The sequence below is a fragment of the Sphaeramia orbicularis genome, chromosome 8 (assembly GCF_902148855.1).
Source record: "Sphaeramia orbicularis chromosome 8, fSphaOr1.1, whole genome shotgun sequence".
NCBI classification, from domain to species: Eukaryota; Metazoa; Chordata; class Actinopteri; order Kurtiformes; family Apogonidae; genus Sphaeramia; species Sphaeramia orbicularis.
Genome location: NC_043964.1, coordinates 10,376,141 through 10,402,346, shown reverse-complemented (window position 1 = coordinate 10,402,346; position 26,206 = coordinate 10,376,141). Strand labels below are relative to the sequence as shown.

The 26,206-nt window shown below is 34.2% G+C and overlaps 1 protein-coding gene across 1 annotated transcript; it reads right to left on the bottom strand.

Moving 5' to 3' along the window:
- Nucleotides 1-13,446: 13,446 nt before the first annotated feature.
- On the bottom strand, nt 13,447-25,962 carry LOC115423479 (peripheral myelin protein 22-like). Its single transcript, XM_030140312.1, has 5 exons — nt 25,837-25,962; nt 25,009-25,098; nt 23,255-23,348; nt 19,991-20,131; nt 13,447-13,918 (listed from the first exon to the last, which is right to left on the bottom strand). The coding sequence occupies exons 2-5, from the start codon at nt 25,084-25,086 to the stop codon at nt 13,764-13,766; spliced, it is 468 nt and encodes a 155-aa protein (XP_029996172.1). The 5' UTR covers nt 25,087-25,098; nt 25,837-25,962; the 3' UTR covers nt 13,447-13,763.
- Between the last annotated feature and the right edge of the window lie 244 nt (nt 25,963-26,206).

Here is a 26,206-nt window from a genome sequence, read left to right as displayed (position 1 = left end):
TTTGGGGAAAGTAGGTCAAAGTTCAATTTTTTTTTATGAATTTTTAAAATCTTTTTTTTCCCCCATTTACTTATAGTGGGTGAAATTTCACATGTCTATAAAAGCATCAATTTTGTTACAATTTACTTCAAACTTTGCACATATATAGAGGCAGTTGACATGCTGACATCAGCACATGCATAGACATGATGACATCAGCTGGATGGATGCCAAAATAAGATGCAATCATTCACTGGTTTCATTGACATAAATCAGGATAATTACACTAACAACCAAAATCATCATGTTTATCATGCAGTAAACATAAGTTATTTACCTTCATTAAGAGGTTTCATGTTTTCTTTAATTTTGGAGGTTGGAAATTCAGTCTAAAATGTATTTCTAACATCTGTTTCTGTTTTTTTTTTTCCCCCACAGAATTCTGACTTTTTTTTGTCAGAATTCTGACTTTTTTTCTCAGAATTCTGACTTTAACCTCAGAATTCTGACTTTTTCTCAGAATTCAGTTTTTTGTTTTTTGTGTTTTTTTGCATAATTCTGACTTTAATCTCAGAATTCTGATTTATTTCTCAGAATTCTGTTTTTTTTTTTCCCGCAGAATTCTGACTTTAATCTCAGAATTCTGACTATTTTCTCAGAATTCTGTTTTGTTTTGTTTTTTCTCAGAATTCTAACTTTAATCTCAGAATGCTGACTTTTTTCTCAGAATTATTATTTTTTTCTTCTCAGAATTCTGACTTTAATCTCAGAATTCTGACTTTTTTCTCAGAATTCAATTTTTTTTCTTCAGAATTCTGATTTTAATCTCAGAAGTCTGACTGTTTTTCTCAAAATTCTGACATTTTTCTCAGAATTATGTTTTTTTTTTCCCTCAGAATTCTGATTTCTCTCTCAGAATTCTGACTTTTTTCTCAGAATTCTGTATTTTTTATTTTTTTTTTGCAGAATTCTGACTTTAATATCAAAATTCGGACTTTAATCTCAGAATTCTGCCTTTTTTTCTCAAAATTCTGCCTTTTTTTACAGAATTCTTTTTTTTTTTTTTTTTTTTTGCAGAATTCTGACTTTAATTTCAGAATTATGATTTTTTTTTCCTCAAAATTCTGACTTTACTCTCAGAATTTTGACTTTTTTTTCCTCAGAATTCAAACTTTTTTCTCAAAATAACAATAATAATAATAATAATAATAAAAATTTTGGACCTTTTTTTTTTCCAGTGGCCCTAATCCTTTTCCTTACCAAATGTTACCTGAGTAGAGTAAAATATTCTTATATTTGAGTAAATTTTACTCAGGCAAATTTCTTGTGATACCATAAGATCGATATCAAATCCTCTTTTGTTTTGAGCATCAATGACCTTTTGAAAACAGAGTACAGATGGGAAACATTTTCTTTTACGTCCAGCTGTCATCTGTGAATAGAGATAGAAGTTCTTTTATCACACACACTACTGACTGCAATACCACACACACACACACACACACACACACACACACACACACACACACACACACACACACACACACACACATAGCGTTGGGAATTTCAGAAAGAATATATTGTATTTTAGTTAAGTTTCACATCAAAGTTTAAAAAACAGCATCCCAGTATGTATTCCCCCATCCCAAGTGACCCTGAGTAATATTTGATCCAAAACATTGCTGCTGTAACTCGAGACTTAATTAAAACAGTGTGTCATTAATAATTTAGTGCCAGCAGCAACATTCATCCAGTCAAGATCGTAGAGTAAGAAGAGAGGTGGTAGCATGAAAACAAAAAAAAAAAAAAAACCAAGAGGAAATCAATTATTCACTGGTATTTTGTGCACATTCAATCTGGTTCCATAAATATCAGGATGGAATTTGGGAAGGGCCGCTATAACATTTAGTGTCTCAACATGGTGTCCGTTTACATATTTTTGGGCGTATCTCCATCCTTCTGTCATACATTCACCTCATTTTACTCAAAAACACCCAAAAGACCCCGAGATACTTTTATGGTAGTTCCTAAATGACTTTTTCCTCTATATTTAACCTTTCTTCGTTTATTCATCACTATTTGTTATAATATTCTCCTCTGTATTTTGTGTTTTTTCAATGAAAATTAGAGATTCTGCGAAATAAAATTCACTGATCATGTAGATGTTCATAAAAACTCGGATTAAAGGTCACTGTCATAGTATCAGAAATGGGGAAAAATGAAGAAATTGTGACTTTTTCAACAAAATCTATCATTAATTGAATATAAAAACAAGTGTGTCCATTCACTGTCACTGATCCAACTCCATGGGTTTTACTGGCGAATCAATGTTACAGAAGATCACAGTGTTTCCATGGTAACTATGGAGCCTCTGAACGTCCAAATGGGTCATATCTGATGACCATGAAAAGATGACAAACTGCATTTTACACCAATTTTTCATATGTATTGATAGAATAAATGGATGAACAGGTTTTTTGCCCTAACTTTGTGTGAGATTTTTCTTTCTTTTTTTTTTTTTTTCACTTTTTAATGTTTAATAAAGAATATTTTCATGTATTAAAACAATCAAATTACCTATAAATATATATATAAATAATTTTCAATGAGACGCAGTTGTACAATCCACTGATAAAAACTGTATTTGGACAGTTTATCAGTGCTTATACATGTTATACATTCACAAAAAATACATTTATTCAACATTTTTGTTGTGAAACCTCCTGTAATTACACAAGATATTTGTCAATTAACAAACAAGTCTGTTAAACTTACAGAACAAATACTTCTTTTATGGTTAATTTTCAGTAATTTTGTTTGTTTGTTTTTTTGTTTTCTTTTTACAGTATTAAACTTTGAATTAACAGTTTAATCTCATAAATAGAAAGAAATATTTGTGAAATTATGATACATTTGCAAATGTATTTTAACTGTATTTTTCTGTGAAAAAAGAAAAAAAAAATCTTTAATTTAAATTTTTTGGTTATTCAGCTACAGTTTTTTCGTGTTATTTTCTATTTGACATGTAAAATCACAGTCTGTTTTTGTCGTTTCATTGATATTTTCCTGTATCTTACAAATACAGGAAAAATCTGTAAAATAAACAGTGAAAATTTTGTTCAATTACAGTTTGTTTGTTTTTTTACAGTGTAGGTAGTTTTTCATGTCCCAATTTTGGTCCTATTTTTGGACCCAATATTTTATTAAAAATTCCTTAATTTTGGGATGGCTCAGAGCAAGAGTATCATTTTGTTGCATTTATCTGAGGTCATCATTAGGTACATCCTGGAGGGAAATATGTCTAAATGTCTCTTTTATTATTGGGTCTAAAAAGCTGGTACCAAAATGAACCCATTTTCATAGAAGCACCCAAATATGATCACTTGCTGATAAAGGCTTAATCATTTTACATCAGTAGTTGGGCTGTGTATCGGCAAGAATCTGGCGATACGATACAAATCACAATACTAGGATCACGATATGATATATCAAGATATATTATTATACTGATAAAATGGCAATTTTTTGTTTGTTTCGTTTTTAAAAATTATTATTTCGTGGAAGAATTGAATTACACCAGAAATCTGCACAAATACTAAACACATTTTTATTTGATCCTAACAGGATCTAATGCTATATCACAAAATGTACCTGCGTTCAAACTGAAATTATGTTTTACAGACATTCCAGTTTAACCCTTTCATGCACAGTGGTCACTACAGTGGACAGTTCTTCTCCAGTTGTTCTCTTGTATATTCATGGGTTTTGTTGTTTTAGTTCCATACCAGCCAACACAGTGGACACTTATGCATCATCCCATACACTGACATTCCTGTAACTTTCTCTTTTTTTAACTAAATCAGTTACTAATTGTTATTAGACTGCAATTAACAGAGTTTTTTTTTCTTTTGCATATTATCTGAGTGAGTAATAATTAGTATTATAGTATGTTCAAATGTGAGAAAACATCAGATGAGCAGCATTAACCTCCTGAGACCCAGGAAAGTGAAATTTTTTTGCTTTTTTCCATTAAACAGTTGTCATGATTGGAAACTACATAATACAACAGTTTTTTTTCCTTTTGTTTGTTTTTTTTCCCCGAGATATTTTTTAAAAATTATTTTTATCTATTTTTTTTTTTTTTTAATGGGATGTCCTTTACAATGGACAGCATTTTTTAAGTAAAACTGTCAAACTTTTGTCCCCTACAGAGGACAAAAATGTATTGCTGGGTCTCAGGAGGTTAAAAATGCTTTTATTTAATAGTTTTCACACAGTATGCCAGTATATACATGTTTCTGAGCTTCAAAAATTAAACAAATGATGTCCAGCTGAGTGGACGTTTTTGTAACTCCATGAAAAATAGGTTCATTAAAAAAAAAAAAAAAACAGAAAAATCAATTACATTGGTTTTTTCATGCCTAAAGAAGAATAAAAACACTCAGGAAAAAAATCAGGAAAAAGGGTTAAGATCCTTTTCAAATGTTCATATTCTATTAGTTCATAACTAACATCAGAACATTATTTTTGTGAAATCCCAACAAAGGAACTAACATCTGCCTCTCAGACAGTAAAAAGTGCTTTTAGGATGCTTCAAATAACCATTATTTAATAAAACAGTGTTAAATAATAATAAATAAGATAGAAACAATAAAGAAAAACAAAAAACAAAAATGAACCTCCACAATATCTGCATTTGAAGAAATACCTTAAAATATCGATACAGTACCTTTTTGAAAATTTCATAATACCTTTTTGTGAAATGAAACATCGCAATATATTGCAGAACCGATATTTTCTTACACCCCTAATCAGTAGATGCTTTTGGTTTCCAGTGGCTGTTATGGGTTAAAACCAGTGGCTCCTCACCATCAACACAGACCTTGTAATCCAGCGGTGCTAGTGGCTAACAAGGCCTTCTATACTTGTGTGACAGAGCATCTGACTTGAACGTTTTGTCTTTAATTATACAACAGTGAGTCGTCAGTGAGCGTCTTGCCACTCTCTGGTGTTTCGGGCCCTCGCAGAACGATTCCAAATTAAAGAGCAATGACACAGAGTAAAGATGTATCGTTTTGGGGAAACATGGAGCGGCGGTCACACGGGTGCCGATGCCTTTACAGGCTTCAAATCCACTTCCCACATTTGAGTAGGAGATGAAAATATGCAGATAATTTGAGAGCGTGCACATGCAGGCACATGAAGATAATTACAACGGATAGGAGCATACATGTGATTATGCAGAGAGATGGAAAGATAAAGAGAAATAAATCAATAATGGGAAAATTTAATTGTAATTTTTTTCCCCCTCAGATCTACTTCACACCACTTGACATTTTCTTTTCCCTCCTGCTGTTGAAAATTAGATGGAAAAGAATGAAGATATTCTACGAAATGAACAAAGTAAACCAAACAAGAGAGTTAAGAAAGAAAAAGGAGTAAAAAAGCCAAAAAAATAAAGACAAATGGATGGATGGATGGATATGGATGGGTGGGTAGGTAGGTAGGTAGATAGATAGAACGATAGATAGAACGATAGATAGAGCAATAGATAGAACGATAGAACGATAGAACGATAGAACGATAGATAGAACGATAGAACGATAGAACGATAGAACGATAGAACGATAGAACGATAGATAGATAGATAGATAGATAGATAGATAGATAGATAGATAGATAGATAGATAGATAGCTTTGTATTATGTAAACCATACACAACATTTACTTATTTTGAGTTTAAGAAGAAGAGGATTAGGACCACTGGGGAAAAAAAAAAAAAATTAAGGTCCAATATATTTTATTATTATTATTATTATTATTATTATTATTATTATTATTATTATGACAAAAAAGTCAGAATTCTGACTTTTCTAATTATTATTATTATCATTATTATCATTATTATTATTATTATTATTATTGTTGTTGTTGTTGTTGTTGTTGTTGTGCTGGCATTAAAGTCAGAATTCTGAGAGAAAAAAAAAAAAGCGTGAATTCTGACTTTAATTTTGGTATTCTGATTTTTTTTCCCCCTCAGAATTCTGACTGTTTTAATTTTTTGTTACTATTGTTCTGAGAAAAAAGCCAGAATTCTGAGATTAAAGTGAGAATTCTGGAAAAAAAAAAAGTCTGAATTCTGACTTTTTTTTCAGAACAATAATAATAATAAAAAAAATTTAAAACAGAATTCTGAAAAAAAAAAAAAAAGGTCAGAATTCTGAGATTAAAGCGAGAATTCTGAGAAAAAAAGTCTGAATTCTGACTTTTTTCTCAGAACAATAATAATAATAAAAATTTAAAACAGTCAGAATTCTGAAAAAAAAAATCAGAATTCCGAGATTAAAGTCAGAATTCAGCTTTTTGTTCCCCTCAGAATAATAATAATAATAATAATAATAATAATAATAATAATAATAATAATAATAATAATAATAATAATAAATACATATATTAGACCTTAATTAAATTTTTTTTTCCAGTGGCCCTAATCCTTTTCCATATGAGTTACAATTCCAAAACAATAAAAAAAAAAAAAAAACCCTGTCAGTTAATTGTAGCAGTTAGCACGATGCTAAAATACACTGAAAATCCCATATATATGCTAAAAAAATGGCTGATATTTTATCGTGATTAACTGAAGTTAATCCACAGCAATGTTGTGATTAATCTAATTAAAAATTTTAATCATTTGACTGCACTTGTTATTATATCAGAAACAGAGAAAACTGAAGAAAAAGTGACTTTTTCAGGAAAGATATCAACAATGGAATGTAACAACAAGTGTGTCCATCCACTGTCATTGGTTTTACTGGTGAATCAATGTTGTAGAAGATGATGGTGTTTCCACGGTAACTACGGAGCCTCTGAACGTCCAAATGGGTCATATCTGATGACCATGAAAAGATGACAAACTGTATTTTACATGAATTATTTACATGGATTGATTGGTTCGGATCAATGACAGTGGAAGGACACACTTGATTCAGTTCAGTTAATGATAGATTTTGCTGAAAAAGTCAATTTTTCTTCAGTTTTCTCTGTTTTGCTTTTATAACTAGTGTTGTCAAATAATTCAAATTTTTAATTAGATTAATTACAGGGTTGCTGTGGATGAATTTCAATTAATCACAGTGAAATATCATTCATTTTTTATCTATTATTTACCCATAAAGACCCAAAGATCCATCACCGACTAAAACCATCTACTGATATAAACTGTTTAATACATGTTGCTCCATTATTTCTATCAATACATGTAAATAATTGATGTAAAATACAGTTTGTGACCTTTTCGTGGTCATCAAATATGACCCATTTGGACGTTCAGAGGCTCTGTAGTTACCATGGAAACACTGTCATCTTCTACAACATTGATTCACCAGTAAAACCCATGGAGTTGGATCAATGACAGTGGATGGAGACACTTTGTTTATGTTCAGTTATTGATAGAATTTATTGAAAAAGTCACTTTTTCTTCAGTTTTTTTCTGTTTTGATATCATAACCTTTGATTTTACTCTGAACTTTGATGAACATCTACATGATCAGTGAATTAAACATAGGAAAATACACAATTTCCACTGGGGAAAATGCAAAATTCAGAGGAAAATATTTTTTTTATGAATTATTATGTATTGATAGATTTATTGGTTCAGAAGTTGTGAAACAGTTTAGATCAGTGGATGCTTTTAGTTGCCGGTGGATGTTTGGGTGTTTATGAGCTAAAGTTGAGGGTTATTATATCAAAAGCAGAAAAAAAATGTTTAAAAAGTGACTTTTACAGTAAAATCTATCATTAACTGAACATAAAATAAGTGTCTCCATCCACTGTCATTGATCCATCTCTATGGGTTTTACTGGTGAATCAGTGTTGTAGAAGATGACGGTGTTTCCATGGTAACTACGTGGCCTCTAAACGTCCAAATGGGTCATATCTGATGACCATGAAAAGATGACAAACTGTATTTTACACCAATTATTTACCTGGTTTGACAGGATTAGTGGATCAACAGGTATTAAACAGTTTATATATTTTGAGTTTAAGAAGAAGAGGATTAGGACCACTGGGAAAAAAAAAAAATGAAGGTCCAATATATTTTATTATTATTATTATTCTGACAAAAAAGTCAGAATTCTGAGAAAAAAAGCATGAATTCTGACTTTAATTTTGGTATTCTGATTTTTTTTCCCCCTCAGATTTCTGGCTGTTTTAATTTTTTGTTACTATTGTTCTGAGAAAAAAGTCAGAATTCTGAGATTAAAGTGAAAATTCTGAAAAAAAAGTCTGAATTCTGACTTTTTTCTCAGAACAATAATAATAATAAAAATTTAAAACAGTCAGAATTCTGAAAAAAAAAAAAAATCAGAATTCCGAGATTAAAATCAGAATTCAGCCTTTTTTTCTCATAATAATAATAATAATAATAATAATAATAATAATAATAATAATAATAATAATAATACATATATTAGACTTTAATTATTTTTTTTCCAGTGGCCTGAATCCTTTTTCGTATGAGTTACAATTCCAAAACAATAAAAAAAAAAAAAAAAACCTGTCAGTTAATGGTAGCAGCTAGCACGATGCTAAAATACATTGAAAATCCCATGTATATGCTAAAAAAATGAATGATATTTTATCGTGATTAACTGAAGTTAATCCACAGCAATGTTGTGATTAATCTGATTAAAAATTTTAATCATTTGACAGCACTAGTTATTTTATCAGAAAAAGAGAAAACTGAAGAAAAAGTGACTTTTTCAAGAAAGATATCAACAATTGAATGTAAAAACAAGTGTGTCCATCCACTGTCATTGCTTTTACTGGTGAATCAATGTTGTAGAAGATGACGGTGTTTCCACGGTAACTACGGAGCCTCTGAACGTCCAAATGGGTCATATCTGATGACCATGAAAAGATGACAAACTGTATTTTACATGAATTATTTACATGGATTGACAGAATTATTAGATCTACATGTATTAAACAGTTCATATCAGTAGATGGTTTTAGTCGGTGGTAGATGTTTGGGTCTTCATGGGTTCAGATCTTTATGGTTCATGTATATTCGACTCTAACAGTGTGTTGCTGTCTCCCTCTAGTGGAGTTCAACTGTAATCATCTACACACAGATGCAGCTTTTCCTTCACTCTTGTTTGGTTTATGTGTCTTGTCGGAGTAGATCCATAGTTTTGTGTCGATGCCAAATACTTGCAACTTTTTCTTTTGTTTATTTCCTTCCCAGAAATCTCCTTCTGGTTTATTTCAGTTTTTTTTTTTTTTTTTTTAACCCTGTGATTTGATTCATAGTGTTCTGCTGAAATTATGTCTGTGCATGATGCCAAGTTTCCAGTATTTTGATAAACATGTCCTGCAGCTGTAGCCAGGTGGTGCTAGGAGCTTTATTTTCAATGTCTGACTGTTAAAGAGCCAGAGGATGTTCAAGGAGATTTAATCTGGGATATTTACTCATATATTTGTGTGGAGTTAAAGTCAGGTTTGCCTCTAAATCTGGCACGAATGAAACTAACTTCAGTTTTTCTCTGTGTTATTTCAGAATAAAATGAATTTAAGATGTGATCTCCCAAAAGGTTTGGATGTGGAGATTATTTTGATAATTTTTTTTCATTTTTTGTCCATTTTGTTTGTGAATATTTTTGGATTTTTTTGGTTCATTTCTCTTTGATTTCCTTCAGTTTTATTCTGTTTGTTGCTTTTTGCTCATTTTTCTTCATTTTGTCGCTGATTTTGTTGATTGTTATGTTCATTTTTCTTCACTTTATTGCATATTTGGTTCATTTTTGTTTATTTAATTTCTTGTTCTTATCATTTTTCTCAATTATATGGGATATTCCGTTCATGTTTATTTTATTTTTGTTGTTTTAGTTCATTATCTTTTTATTTGGAAAAATCTTGTCTCTGGAGGCAGTCTGGTTGAGTTTATTTGAATTATTCAAGCAAAAATCAGGTTATTTTTAATTTGCACAACAAATTATTCAAGGAAAAGCAAAAAGTATTGTTAAAATATTGATGATTCTTTCAATAAAAGTTATTATTGCACCACTGTTATTATGTTGTTGGGGTTGAGGGGGGCCTGGAGATTTTCTGTCATCCAAAGGGGGAAACGAAAGAAAAGGACTTATCTTACCTTATCCTATCTGACCTTTTCTTTTCTTTTTTTTTCTTTTTTTTTCTTTTCTTACCTTAGCTTACCTTTTCTTATCTTATCTTATCTTATCTTATCTTACCTTACCTTATCTTATCTAATCTTATCTTATTTTGTCTTATCTTACCTTTTCTTAGCTTAGCTTAGCTTACCTTGTCTTGCCTTGACTTATCTCATCTTATCTTACCTTACCTTATCTTAGCTTACCTTGTCTTGTCTTAACTTCTCTTATCTTAGCTTACCTTTTCTTATCTTAGCTCAGCTTAGCTTACCTTGTCTTATCTTATCTTACCTTACCTTATCTTACCTTGTCTTATCTTATCTTACCTTATCTTATCTTACCTTGTCTTGTCTTAACTTATCTTATCTTTTCTTATCTTAGCTTAGTTCAGCTTAGCTTACCTTGTCTTGTCTTATCTTATCTTAGTTTATTTTATCTTATCTTATCTTACCTTGTCTTAACTTATCTTATCTTACCTTTTCTTATTTTAGCTTAGTTCAGCTTAGCTTACCTTGTGTTGTCGTAACTTATCTTATCTTACCTTTTCTTATCTTAGCTTCGTTCAGCTCAGCTTACCTTGTGTTGTCTTATCTTATCTTAGCTTACCTTGTCTTGTCTTATCTTATCTTAGTTTATTTTATCTTATCTTATCTTACCTTGTCTTAACTTATCTTATCTTACCTTTTCTTATCTTAGCTTAGTTCAGCTTAGCTTACCTTGTGTTGTCTTATCTTATCTTAGCTTACCTTGTCTTGTCTTATCTTATCTTAGTTTACCTTATCTTATCTTAGTTTACCTAATCTTATCTTATCTTATCTTATCTTATCTTATCTTATCTTATCTTATCTTATCTTATCTTATCTTATCTTACCTTATCTTATCATGCAGATTTAAAGACTTAATCAGCTCATAAATCCTTAAATGTGCTGCACAGAAGCCACTGTCATCCATGTTTCCATAATGTCTGGATCCTGCTAAAGGTTTGTGTATCACAGCTCCCCCCAGTGGTGTAGTTACATCATTACAAGTACATGTAACTAAGTTGAAAACATGTTCTATTTACTATATTTTAATGCAATTTGGCTGTAACCACTCATAATGTTTTAAGATGACATGGTTTGAGAATATGTCATTTAATATTTATTTTGTCATTTATGATGAGTGCAACTGGAGATATGAGGTTAAAATGTCAATGTGGTGTAAAAACTACTCCTATGCTAATCATTCAGTACAGTCTACATTAGAAGTATTTATTTCAAAAGGTTTATTTAGTAGAATACTGACAAAAATGCAAACTTGGGTTTGTACAAAGCAAATTAATCACAGGGCATGGCACACTTGCACAACATACAAAGGCTATACATTTCAGTAATTGTAGATAAAAAAAAAAAAAAGCACCATTTTTCAAAAAAAATAGAGTAGGAAATGCAAAAAATATATATTTGGCATATCAAGTATTATGAGAAATCAGAAAAACTTCATGGGTTTTTTGTTATTTTTTTTAATCATCAAATGATTTTTTCTCAATTCCTTCAAGAGAAACACAGATATTCTAACTAAAGGCACATTATATAAAGCATTTGACACGCAAAAAAAAAAAAAAAAAAAGACAAAACAGTTTTTAGAAAGCTTGATAATCTGGCATTTGAAGCGACATTTCTTTGGCACAGCTGCATGATTTGTGAGAGACAAACTCTATCACATAAAAGGAGCATGACAATGTTAACTCGACAACACTATGTACAAAAATGAATGTAAAAATGTTATAAATATGTCTAAAAACCACAGACACTATGTACATCTTTGTACTGTATCAAGGCAGGATTTCTCTGTTTTTTTTTTTGTGTCACACGTGATGGATTTGTGGAAGTAGGTTATCAGCACGCAACGCAAGTCAATACGTCACCAACAGATTTTACAGATGAACAGGAAACGTGAGCAGTGACTTTCAGCTGCTTTCACTGAGAAAAGACGCGACATTTAAGTAGAAGATGGAAAAAAACAAAAACAAAAAAACAAAAAACAAGTGGTGCCAGGCCAAACAAACCCCGCCCCTAGCACGTATTGTAGCATATTTTGGTATCGATCCACTCTTTCATCCATATTCAATATTTGTTAAATATAAAAATGATATATGTGCCAAGTTTGAAGTAAACTAAAAAAAAAATTGATGTTTTTATAGTGATTTGAAATTCCGCCCATTATAGCTCAAAATTTAACAAAAATTCAAAAACAAGATATCACTTTGATATTTTGCAGACTGATGTCTAAAATTCATCTCTATACCTCTGCAATGTTTTAAGTAAATTGAGTTAAAACTACCATTTTTGTAGCGATTTGAAATTTCACCCATTATAAGTAAATAGGGGGAAAAAAAGGATTTAAAAATTTGACAAAAAAATTCAAAAACAAGCTGTCACTTGGATATTTTGCAGACTGATGCCTAAAATTAATCTTCATATCTCTGCAATGTTTTGAGAAAACTCATTTAAAATTGACATTTTTATAGCGATTTGAAATTTCGCCCATTATAAGTAAATGGGGAAGAAAAGGATTTAAAAATTTAGCACTAAAATTCTAAAACAAGCTTTCACTTAGATATTTTGCAGACTGGTGTCTAAAATCAATCTTCAAATCTCTGCAAAGTTTTAAGAAAACTGAATCAAAATTGACAATTTTATAGCAATTTGAAAATTCGGTCATTATAAGTAAATGGGAAAAGAAAAATATTTTTAAAAATTTAACAAAAAATTTCAAAAACAAGCTGTCACTTTGATATTTTACAGACTGATGTCTAAAATTAATCTCTATATCTCTGCAATATTTTATGAAAATTTAGTTAAAATGGACATTTTTGTAGTGATTTGAAATTTTGCCCATAAGTAAATGGGAAAAGAAAAATATATAAAAAATTTAACAAAAAATTTCGAAAACAAGCTATCACTTTGATATTTTGCAGAGTGATGTTGAAGATGCTTCTCTATATCTCTGCAACACTTTAAGTAAATTGAGATTAAATTGACAACTTTATAGCAATTTGAAATTTTGCCCATTATAAGTAAATGGGAAAAGAAAAATATATTTAAAAAAAATTAACAAAGAATTTCAAAAACAAGCTGTCACTTAGATATTTTGCAGACTGCTGTCTAAAATTAATCTCTATATTGCTCCAACATTTTCAGAAAATTGAGCTAAAATTGACATTTTTCTAGCAATTTGAAATTTCACCCTTTATAAGTAAATGGGAAAAGAAAGATTACAAAAATTCATAAAAAATTTGAACTTTGACCTACTTTTCCCAAAATGTAATGACATCTATTCTGGGTCACTGGTGATCTATAAACCCAATTTGGTATGAATTGAACCAATCGTTTTGCTGCGAAAGTGTTAAAACTGAACCAAAAACAACAGCCCTTGCCTCCTGCTTCGGGGGGCGGGGCTAAAATCCCATCATTGATAAGCGTTTCCTGTTTGTGTTAAAAAGTGTTGGCGACCTATCCACTTGAGTTGCTTTCGTTGGTGTCAGTCTCTGGTCTGTGGGCAGTAGGCACAGTGCGATGTTGTTGTACGGGGTCTTCAAATGGCCCCTCCTCTTTTCCCCCTTCGCTTCCACTTTCATTCTTTCTTCCTCAGGACGATATAAATGAGGCCGCTGATGAGAGAGAGCGGGAACGCCACCCAGGCCAGCACGTAGGCATAACCGAAGGCTTTATCGGCATCGTCTGGACTCATCACAGTGTAGATGATGGCCGCGCACATCACGAACAGACCTGCGAAAAAAGAGGAAAAGGGAATCTGGAATGTGAGGGAATGTACTGCAGAAAAAAAGGGTCTAAAAACAAGATAAAAACACTAAATATGACGGAAAATGGACTAAAACAAGTGAAATATCTGTCCATGCTGCAGTTAATTCACCTTAAATCTCGAAATAAGCGTGTCTACAGATGTATGAACACTTAAAAGAAGAAATTAACTCTGAAAACAAGATAAATTATCCAATCCAACTTTATTTGTGGACCAAAGTGCTGTCCAGAAGAATAAGTAAAACCAAAAGAAAAGAATAAAATACAAGAATAGATTAAAAAGACATAGAAATACAAAAAAAGAAAGCAGTGCTGTCCAGAAGAATAAATAAAACCAAAAGAAAAGAATAAAATACAAGAATAGATTAAAAAGACATAGAAATACAAAAAAAGAAAGCAGTGCTGTCCAGAAGAATAAGTAAAACGAAAAGAAAAGAAAAAAATACAAGAATAGATTAAAAAGACATAGAAATACAAAAAATAGATTAAAAAGACATAGAAATACAAAAAAAGAAAGCAGTGCTGTCCAGAAAAATAAGTAAAACGAAAAGAAAAGAATAAAATACAAGAATAGATTAAAAAGACATAGAAATACAAAAAATAGATTAAAAAGACATAGAAATACAAAAAAAGAAAGCAGTGCTGTCCAGAAGAATAAGTAAAACGAAAAGAAAAGAATAAAATACAAGAATAGATTAAAAAGACATAGAAATACAAAAAATAGATTAAAAAGACATAGAAATACAAAAAATAGATTAAAAAGACATAGAAATATAAAAAATACATTAAAAAGACATAGAAATACAAAAAAAGAAAGCAGTGCTGTCCAGAAGAATAAATAAAACCAAAAGAAAAGAATAAAATACAAGAATAGATTAAAAAGACATAGAAATACAAAAAATAGATTAAAAAGACATAGAAATACAAAAAAAGAAAGCAGTGCTGTCCAGAAGAATAAATAAAACCAAAAGAAAAGAATAAAATACAAGAATAGATTAAAAAGACATAGAAATACAAAAAATAGATTAAAAAGACATAGAAATACAAAAAAAGAAAGCAGTGCTGTCCAGAAGAATAAGTAAAACCATAAGAAAAGAATAAAATACAAGAATAGGTTAAAAGACACAGAAACACAAAAAAAAAGAAAGACAATACTGCTGTACACAGGGGCGGACCTACTAGGGGGGCATAGGGCGGCAAATGCCACCTTAAAACAAAGCCTTGCCGCCCCAGCTGGCAACTCAGAAGTCAAGAAATAGTTCTAACTAGAAGCACTCGGAGAGCGCAGACCTCCGCCAAGGCAGATCAGTGCCCCCCCCCCCCCCACACACACACACACCAAAATTTAATAATTTGTTCTTTGTGCCAGGATCAACATTTCCTGAAATTTTCATCCAAATCCGTCCATAACTTTTTGAGTTGTCTTGCACACAAACAGACAAACCAACACCGACAATAACATAACCTCCTTGGCGGAGATAACAAATCGGACATTTCCGAGTACAAAGCTCTGACGTCTGAGTTCACTGAATGCAGCACGAGGTAACGACAGCTACCCAGAGTGCTTTGTTTTGAAACCGAGTGGCGCGAAGTGAGGAGGGAGCTGCAAGAACAGAAGGCAGCAGTATGAAAAGAAAAAGGTAAAAACTAATTTAATACATCATATTTCTTCTTAACCTGTTTAACCCTGACCATATTTTCAGGGGAAAAACGCCTAAAAAGACATACCCAAAGTAAATGAAGAATGACTTCACAATAATAAGGTTCATATGGATGTTCTTGGTGTCTATGGACATTTACAGACCTCACAGAATCTATTCCCATCGTCTAAAATATTGTATCTATTACTATGTCTGAGTAAACTGTAACAAACTAAAAGAGAAATTCGAATTTTTTATCCTCGCCTGTTTTTCTTCGGCTGGATTGACGATGATATGCATAAATTAATTGTTCGTGTCGGAGATTTTTAATAGCGTATATTTCACCCCACGAAGATTAAAAATCATGTTTGAACATTAAAGTTTGCACTAAAATACACTTTTGATGTACTTTTATTAACATTAGGGTCTAAACTTTGAGCAAAAGTTGAAAAAAAACATCCATTGTCCTGATTTATTATATTTTTATAGTAGATGAATATTAACCCTTTCATGCACAATGGTCACTCCAGTGGACAGTTCTTCTCCAGCTGTTCTCTTGTATGTTCATGGATTTTGTTGTTTGTTTTAGTTCCATATCAACCAATACACTGGACACTTATGCATCATCCCATACACTGACATTGAAAACATTACGGTAACTTTGCTGTTCTTGATAAACCCGATCTAACATGTTCAAATGTAAGTCAGTTCCTCGTTATTGTTACTGGGCTGTAATTAACAACAAAAGTTCTTTTTTTTGTGTGTGTGTGTGTGTTTTTTTTTGGCATATTATGTCCATGAAGTGTGTAATAACTAGTATTAGAGTACACTACAAACAAAAAGTTAAGGATATTTCTTTTTTTTGTTTTTTTTTTGTGTCTTTTTTTTTTTTTTTGTCATTTTGCCATTTGTAAATAAAACTGTCTGGTGATTAAAAAAAAATGTGTTTCAATTCAATTCACACACAAAAAAATAAAAAGCATTGTGCAAGAATCCCAACTGAAAAAAACAGCCCAAAAATTAAAAATATCCACAACTTTTTGTTTGTAGTGTATGTTAAAATGTGACGAAACATCATATTAGCAGCATTTAATGTTTTTATTGCATAGTTTTCACACAGTATATCGGTAAATACATGTTTCTGTGCTTCAAAAATTCAACATATGGTGTCCAGCTTGGTGAACATTTTTGCAACTCCATGAAAAATAGGTTCATAAAAAAAAAAAAAAAAAAGAAAAAAAGAGGAATAACAAAAAAATCTTGATTAATGTTCTCATAATTCATGCATGAAAGGGTTAATATAATTTGTTAGGCCTGCTGGCGGGCCGATAGGGATAAAAGGGTTAAATAACCTGGAACCGGAACAAAACTCCATTATTCCAGCTTCATATAAGCCGACCATAGTGTTGTAAAAACATCAGTCCTATTCAGTCACGTCTGCTTACCTTTATCTTTTGCCCATTTCTCTAATTCTTTTTCTAAATTGGACACCTGACAGACCCACAGGTGAACTGCCCCCCCCCCCCCCTTCTCCTACTCACACCTTTCCTGTGCACGCATCGCATGGCACCACCAGCAAGCAGGGGCACCTGCACAAAAGGGGGGGGGGGGGGCTATTGTGCCAAGTCCTTGGCACACCGTGATAGATGGACTCAATGTTTTTTTTAAGAGCTCGTGGTGCGGGGCCCCTCATGAAATACCACCTTGGGCAATTTCCCACTCGGCCCATATGAGAACCCCCCCCCCCCCCCCCCGATGCCTATGAATATTCAGCGGTGGTGGGAGGGGCAGTTTGGCGACAGGCTTCTGTCAGCCTGCCCCCCCCCGAGGGCAGCTGTGGATACAAACATAGTTTACCTCCACCAGAGTATGAATGTGAGAGTGAATGAATAATGGATCAATAACACTGGTCAACAACAAATTTATTGTTGAAGTTTTTTGAGCTGATTTAGGATAATTTTGGTGTGCAGAATCCAAAACTCACATTCATTTTGCTCAATCAGGTCAACTTTCTGAACTACGCTACATATTGGCTTTTTAACATTTTTGCTTACATTTATGGGTATTTTCACATCATATGATACAAAATTCTTTCATATTTCTGGCAATAAACAAGTTCTGAAGATTTTACTTTTGCCAATTTATGATTAATGTTTTTTTTAATATTACAGGTGAATGAAATGGCTTCGACTAAAAAATCTTCCAAAAATAAGCCTGACGTATTCTGCTACATCTGCGGTGAATACACCATTGTACCTAACAGGAATCAAGTCACAAGTTTCATAAAGTGTGCTTACCAATCTTACTTTGGTATTAATTATTATATTTTGTGAGAAGATCAAATTTTTCAAAATCAAATTAGCAAAAAAAACCTGACCTGATTGAGTAAAACAGATGTCATTTTTGGATTTAGCGGTGCAAAATGGTCCTAATTCAGTTGAAAAAACCCAGACAACTTGCAAAAAACATTTTTTTGGAACCCAGTGTTATGTAAAGTGCTTCAGGTACCTTGAAAAGCACCAGCGAAGTCTAACCCATTATTATTATTATTATTATTATTATTATTATTATTATTAAGCAGAAAAGGAAAAATGGTGCATAAGGCGAGAAAAGCTGTTATACCTTTTATGTTATGTTATTTGTATATTTGGATAACCCTAACCCTGTACTAACCCTGTGTATTTGGTATTTGGACTGAACATGAGCTAACGCTAGAGCAGCTACTTATTATGCATAACATTTGTGGATAAATAACATTAGAGCAATACCTTGAAATACCATGAAAAGATGAATAACTGTATTTTACACCAATTATTGACATGTATTGATAGGATTAGTGGATCACCAGGTTTTAAACAGTTACATCAGTAGATGGTTTAGGTCGATGATGGATGTTTGGGTCTTTATGGGTTCAGTTGTAAAAGTGTTTGTGACCCAACATGATCAAAATAGCATTGTTATTTTTTTTTGGAATGCTTTTATCTCCTGTAGTGAGTTCACTTATTCCCAATACAACCTGTCCTGCATGAGTTTGACTGACCAGGAAAATGTAAGATGTTGGTTTTCCAGAGGTTACTTTGGACTTTGTCTGCATTTGTTCAATAAAAATAGGAGCCATTGGCCTGATATATTATGTACACACTGCATGTCCACACTGGGAAACATGTTTTAAGTTATATATATATATATATATATATATATATATATATATATATATATATATATATATATATATATATATATATATATATATATATATACAGTCTTGTGAATGGAAAGCACCTGAGTGGAAGTTACATTCTTCTGTCTGTCTGTTTCTTAAACTAATTCAGTTCAGACTTCTGCCATATGTTGACCCCGCTCAAAATTTGACTGCCCCCCTCTTGCCACCCCATTAATATTTTTCTAGATCTGCCCCTGGTTGTACAGAAGAATAAACAAAACCAAAATAAAAGAATAAAATACAAGAATAAATTAAAAGACATAGAAATAGAAAAAAAGAATACAAAAAAGAAAACAGTGCTGTACAGAAGAATAAATAAAACCTAATTAAAAAAATAAAATCCAAGAATAGATTAAAAAAAAAATAGAAATACAAAAAAAAAGAAAACAGTGTTGTACAGAAAAATAAATAAAACCAAAATAAAAGAATAAAATATAAGAATAGATTAAAAAACGTAAAAATACAAAAAAAAAGAAAATAGTGCTGTAAAGAAGAATAAATAAAATCAAAATAAAAGAATAAAATACAAGAATAGATTAAAACACAAATAAAAAAAAAAAACAATACAAAAAAAGAAAACAGCGCTGTACAGAATAATAAACAAAACCTGAATAAAAGAATAAAATACAAGAATAGATTAAAAGACATAAAAATACAAAAAAAAGAAAACAGTGCTGCACAGAAGAAAAAACAAAACCAAAATAAAATAATAAAATAAAAGAATAGATTAAAACACAAATACAAAAAAAAAAAAACAAACAAACAAAGAAAACAGTGCTGTACAGAATAATAAATAAAACCTGAATAAAAGAATAAAATACAAGAATAGATTAAAAGACATAGAAATAAAAAAAATACAAAGAAGAAAATAGTGCTGTACAGAAGAATAAATAAAACCTAATTAAAAAAAATAAAGTACAATAGATAAACAAAAAAAAATAGAAATACAAAAACAGAAAACAGTGTTGTACAGAAAAATAAATAAAACCTAAATAAAAGAATTAAGAAACTTATTAAGTTAACTTATTAAATTAAGAAATCTAAGACTTCTAAATCTACATTGTGTTTTTTTTCATCTATGGAACAACTAAATCATTTGCAGTGTGATGATGTCACGGCTCCACCCACATCTGCTCATGGGCGTGACCCGTCTGCGTGTGATGAGGTCATACTCACTCGCCAAGATCTGGAAGATGGCGGTGAAAAAGAAGCGTCCACCCTTGACCAGTTTGAAGAGCTGATACAGGAACGCCACGAGGGAGAAGAAGCAGAAGAGCACGGCCAGGATCATGAGGGCCTGGACCGCCTGGATCCAGTCTGAGGTGGACCCAAAAACAAGGACAGCACAGGTGTCAAACATGAGGCCCAGGGACCAGGACCGGCCCACCAAAGGGTCCAGTCTGAGAGGTGGACGGAACATGAAGGACAGCGTTAGTCTGGACACGTTAGTCTGGACACATGTGGGACAGCGTTAGTGTGGACACATGTGGGACAGCGTTAGTCTGGACACATGTGGGACACGTTAGTCTGGACACATGTGGGACAGCGTTAGTCTGGACACATGTGGGACAGCGTTAGTGTGGACACGTGTGGGACAGTGTTAGTCTGGACACATGTGGGACAGCATTAGTCTGGACACATGTGGGACAGCGTTAGTCTGGACACATGTGGGACACGTTAGTCTGGACACATGTGGGACAGTGTTAATCTGGACACATGTGGGACACGTTAGTCTGGACACGTGTGGGACAGTGTTAGTCTGGACACATGTGGGACACGTTAGTCTGGACACATGTGGGACAGCGTTAGTCTGGACACATGTGGGACACGTTAGTCTGGACACATGTGGGACAGCGTTAGTCTGGACACATGTGGGACAGCGTTAGTGTGGACACGTGTGGGACAGTGTTAGTCTGGACACATGTGGGACAGCATTAGTCTGGACACATGTGGGACAGCGTTAGTCTGGACACATGTGGGACACGTTAGTCTGGACACATGTGGGACAGTGTTAATCTGGACACATGTGGGACAGCGTTAGTCTGGACACGTGGGACAGCATTAGTGTGGACACGTGTGGGACAGTGTTAGTCTGGACACATGTGGGACAGCATTAGTCTGGACACATGTGGGACAGCGTTAGTCTGGACACATGTGGGACAGCGTTAGTGTGGACACGTGTGGGACAGTGTTAGTCTGGACACATGTGGGACAGCATTAGTCTGGACACATGTGGGACAGCGTTAGTCTGGACACATGTGGGACACGCTAGTCTGGACACATGTGGGACAGCGTTAGTCTGGACACATGTGGGACACGTTAGTCTGGACACATGTGGGACAGTGTTAATCTGGACACATGTGGGACAGTGTTAGTCTGGACATGTGGACAGCATTAGTGTGGACATGTGTGGGACAGCGTTAGTCTGGACACGTGTGGGACAGTGTTAGTGTGGACACATGTGGGACAGCGTTAGTGTGGACACATGTGGGACAGTGTTAGTGTGGACACATGTGGGACAGTGTTAGTGTGGACACATGTGGGACAGCGTTAGTGTGGACACATGTGGGACAGTGTTAGTGTGGACACATGTGGGACAGTGTTAGTGTGGACCCATGTGGGACAGCGTTAGTCTGGACACATGTGGGACAGTGTTAGTGTGGACACATGTGGGACAGTGTTAGTGTGGACACATGTGGACAGTGTTAGTCTGGACACGTGTGGGACAGTGTTAGTCTGGACACGTGTGGGACAGTGTTAGTCTGGACACGTGTGGGACAGCGTTAGTCTGGACACATGTGGGACACGCTAGTCTGGACACATGTGGGACAGCGTTAGTCTGGACACATGTGGGACAGCGTTAGTGTGGACACGTGTGGGACAGTGTTAGTCTGGACACATCTGGGACACGTTAGTGTGGACACATGTGGGACAGCGTTAGTCTGGACACATGTGGGACAGTGTTAATCTGGACACATGTGGGACAGCGTTAGTCTGGACACGTGGGACAGCGTTAGTGTGGACACGTGTGGGACAGTGTTAGTCTGGACACGTGTGGGACAGTGTTAGTCTGGACACATGTGGGACAGCGTTAGTGTGGACACATGTGGGACAGTGTTAGTCTGGACACATGTGGGACAGCGTTAGTGTGGACACATGTGGGACAGTGTTAGTGTGGACACATGTGGGACAGTGTTAGTGTGAACACATGTGTGACAGCGTTAGTGTGGACACATGTGGGACAGCGTTAGTCTGGACACATGTGGGACAGCGTTAGTGTGGACACATGTGGGACAGTGTTAGTGTGGACACATGTGGGACAGTGTTAGTCTGGACACATGTGGGACAGCGTTAGTGTGGACACATGTGGGACAGTGTTAGTCTGGACACATGTGGGACAGCGTTAGTGTGGACACATGTGGGACAGTGTTAGTGTGGACACATGTGGGACAGCGTTAGTCTGGACACATGTGGGACAGTGTTAGTGTGGACACATGTGGGACAGTGTTAGTGTGGACACATGTGGGACAGCGTTAGTGTGGACACATGTGGGACAGCGTTAGTCTGGACACATGTGGGACAGCGTTAGTCTGGACACATGTGGGACAGCATTAGTGTGGACACATGTGGGACAGTGTTAGTCTGGACACATGTGGGACAGCGTTAGTGTGGACACATGTGGGACAGTGTTAGTCTGGACACATGTGGGACAGCGTTAGTGTGGACACATGTGGGACAGCGTTAGTGTGGACACATGTGGGACAGCGTTAGTCTGGACACATGTGGGACAGTGTTAGTGTGGACACATGTGGGACAGTGTTAGTGTGGACACATGTGGGACAGTGTTAGTCTGGACACGTGTGGGACAGTGTTAGTCTGGACACTTGTGGGACAGCGTTAGTCTGGACACATGTGGGACACGCTAGTCTGGACACATGTGGGACAGCGTTAGTCTGGACACATGTGGGACAGCGTTAGTGTGGACACGTGTGGGACAGTGTTAGTCTGGACACATCTGGGACACGTTAGTGTGGACACATGTGGGACAGCGTTAGTCTGGACACATGTGGGACAGTGTTAATCTGGACACATGTGGGACAGCGTTAGTCTGGACACGTGGGACAGAGTTAGTGTGGACACGTGTGGGACAGCGTTAGTGTGGACACATGTGGGACAGCGTTAGTGTGGACACATGTGGGACAGCGTTAGTCTGGACACATGTGGGACAGTGTTAGTCTGGACACATGTGGGACAGCGTTAGTGTGGACACATGTGGGACAGCGTTAGTCTGGACACATGTGGGACAGTGTTAGTGTGGACACATGTGGGACAGCGTTAGTGTGGACACATGTGGGACAGCGTTAGTCTGGACACATGTGGGACAGTGTTAGTGTGGACACATGTGGGACAGCCCCAGCATGCGTGTGGGTTTGGGCTCACCTTCGTTGCTGGCTGGTCTGCAGTGGTATCCTCCATTATTTGTCAGACAGCTGTACCACAGATCTGTGGTGGAGCCTCCAGTTACAGACCACGCCTGGTGAAAGAAAAAAAACAAAACAACAACAACACACACATGAGGACGCAACAGACACAACAACAATGTGAGGCATGCGCTCACATTACTGCACCTGTCCCACCTGCAGGTACATTTACGTTTACATTTCCTGTACATTTGGACAGATGCACATCTTCTATGTTTTTCTGCTGTAGTGTATATTTACATCCACATCCTATTGTTTTGTAATTTTTTCTTTTTTAGTGTATGTACATGTGTATATTTACTTCCTTTTCAAATAGATTTACACATATGCTTGTATTTTTATGTTTTTGCTTTTTTATTGTATGTAGCCTATATATTGTATATCTATTTCCATTTCCTATAGACTTGTACATATGCTTGTATTTTTTTCTTTTTTAGTGTATATATAGTGTATACTTACTTCCAGTTCCAATAGTTTTGTATTTTTTTTGGTGCTTTTTTTAGTGTATGTATATAGTTTATATTTACTTCCATTTCCTATAGATTTGTACGTATGCTTATATTCTTTCCTGCTTTTTTAGTGTATATATAGTGGATACTTACTACTGTTTCCTATAGATTTGTATGTTTCTTTTTTAGTGTATGTATATGGTGTATATTTATGTCCATTTCCTATAGATTTGTACATATGCTTGTATTTTTTTTTTTCTTTTTTAGTGTATGTATATAGTGTATATTTACATCAATTTCCTATAAATTTGCACTTTTTTTCTTTATTAGTGTATGTGTATAGTGTATATTTACATCCATTTCCTACAGATTTGTTTGTTTTTGCTTTTTTAGTGTATGTATATAGTGTATATTTACACCCATTTCCTATAAATTTGTATTTTGTTTCCTTATTAGTGTATGTATATAGTGTATATTTACATCCGTTTCCTATAGATTTGTATGTTTTTGCTTTTTTAGTGTATGTATACACTGTATATCTACTTGTTTCCCATAGATTTGTATATATCCTTGTTTTTGTTTTTTTGCTTTTTTAGTGTATGTATAGAGTTTATATTTATTTCCATTTCCTATAGATTTGTACATATGCTTGTATTTTTTTCTGCTTTTTTATTAGTGTATATATAGTGTACACTTACTTCTATTTACTATTGGTTTGTATTTTTTTTATCTATCTATCTATCTATCTATCTATCTATCTATCTATCTATCTATCTATCTATCTATCTATCTATCTATCTATCTAGAAAAAAATATGCATGTAAAATTATGTATTTTCTTTCTCTCTCTCTCTCTCTCTATATATATATATATATATATATATATATAGTATATTTACATCAATTTCCTATAGTATTGTACATATGCTTGCATTTTTTTCTGCTTTTTAAGCATATATACATAGCGTATATTTACATCCATTTCCTATAGATTTGTACTTTTTCTTTATTAATGCATGTAGTGTATATTTACCTCCATTTCCCATAGAATTGTACATATGCTTGTATTTTTTTCTGCTTTATTAGTGTATTCTATTTTAATTATCTATTGCATTCATCTCTTCACACTTACTTTCCTTTCTTTTGTTTATTTTTTTTCTAGTGTTTTTGTATGTAACTGAGCTATCATGACCAGCTAATTCCCCTTGTGGATCAATAAAGTTTGTTTAAATCTAAAAAAAAAAAAAAAAAGCAGAAGTACTTACACTGACTGCTGTTGACACTATGAGCAGAATGAGGATGAGAAGGTGCAAGATAAGCACTCCAAGCAGGATGAGCAGCATTTTCAAGTAGATCTAGAAAAAACACAGAAGAGCAAAAATCAAAGTCAGGACCCTCCATCCTCATCCTGTCCTACCAGGTCCCTGGGTGCAGTTCTTCCAGACACCAGAGGGCGCTGTTTCCTCATTTCTGCACCAGCCGCAATGTTTACTTCAATGTGAAAGTATCCCCTTACATTCAAACGTAGAAAGAAGAAAAAAAATGGAGCTATAATTTCTTCCTGATGGACTTGAAATGTTCAGTGCAGATCTTAAAGTTGCAAAACTACATAGATTTTTAAGTTAATGACGCTTTAGATACATGAACAGATCCGGATGATTTAAGTCAAAGTTAAGGGAAATTTGCACAAGTTAAAAAAAAAAAAGGATCCCGGAAAGAATGGAAAAGGTTGAAGTAGGTCGATAAAGACCAGTAACAGTACTAATACTGAAAGCATGCGGCTGGAAAACAAACTGGAGACGTCTGGAGGAAAAACATTCCACCGTAGTGCGGCCATGCGCGCGCCCCAAATTTTTACCGTTCAGTCCTACCGTTAAAATAAAAGCATCCAGATAAACAAAAGCAAGTCAAAGTGGAGACATTCAGCCCGTAAATACATCCAAAAAGTCGAGTTACAGTCCAGTAGGAAAGTCCTGTTGGGTGAGCGAAAAAACAGGGAGTCACTCAGATCACTAAAATGGAAAAAAAAAAAAAAAAAAAAAAGAAAAGTAGAAGAAGAAGAAAAAAGCTCCAAAATAACGAATCCAACTTACAACAGAGTCAAAGCAGGAGAAGTGTGTCCGCGGAGGAAAAAAAGAAGGAGTGCTGAGGAGAAGTGAAGAGTTAGGGAAAAGTATCCCAGAGCTTCTGCGTGTGTGGACTGTGTGTGTGGAGCTACTATTCCAGATGTGGACACACACACACACACACACACACACACACACACACACACACACACACACACACACACACACACTGTCTCCGCCTGTGAACACCGCCCTTCAGGCTCTGCACGTCACCACAGGCTGATCCAACACCCAGCCCTTGTGTTTGTACCAGGGGAGTCTACCATCTGCAGGACTGCATGGACTGGAATCCAAACTGGAATCCAGTACAGATTACTCTTTACTGTAATGTAACCCA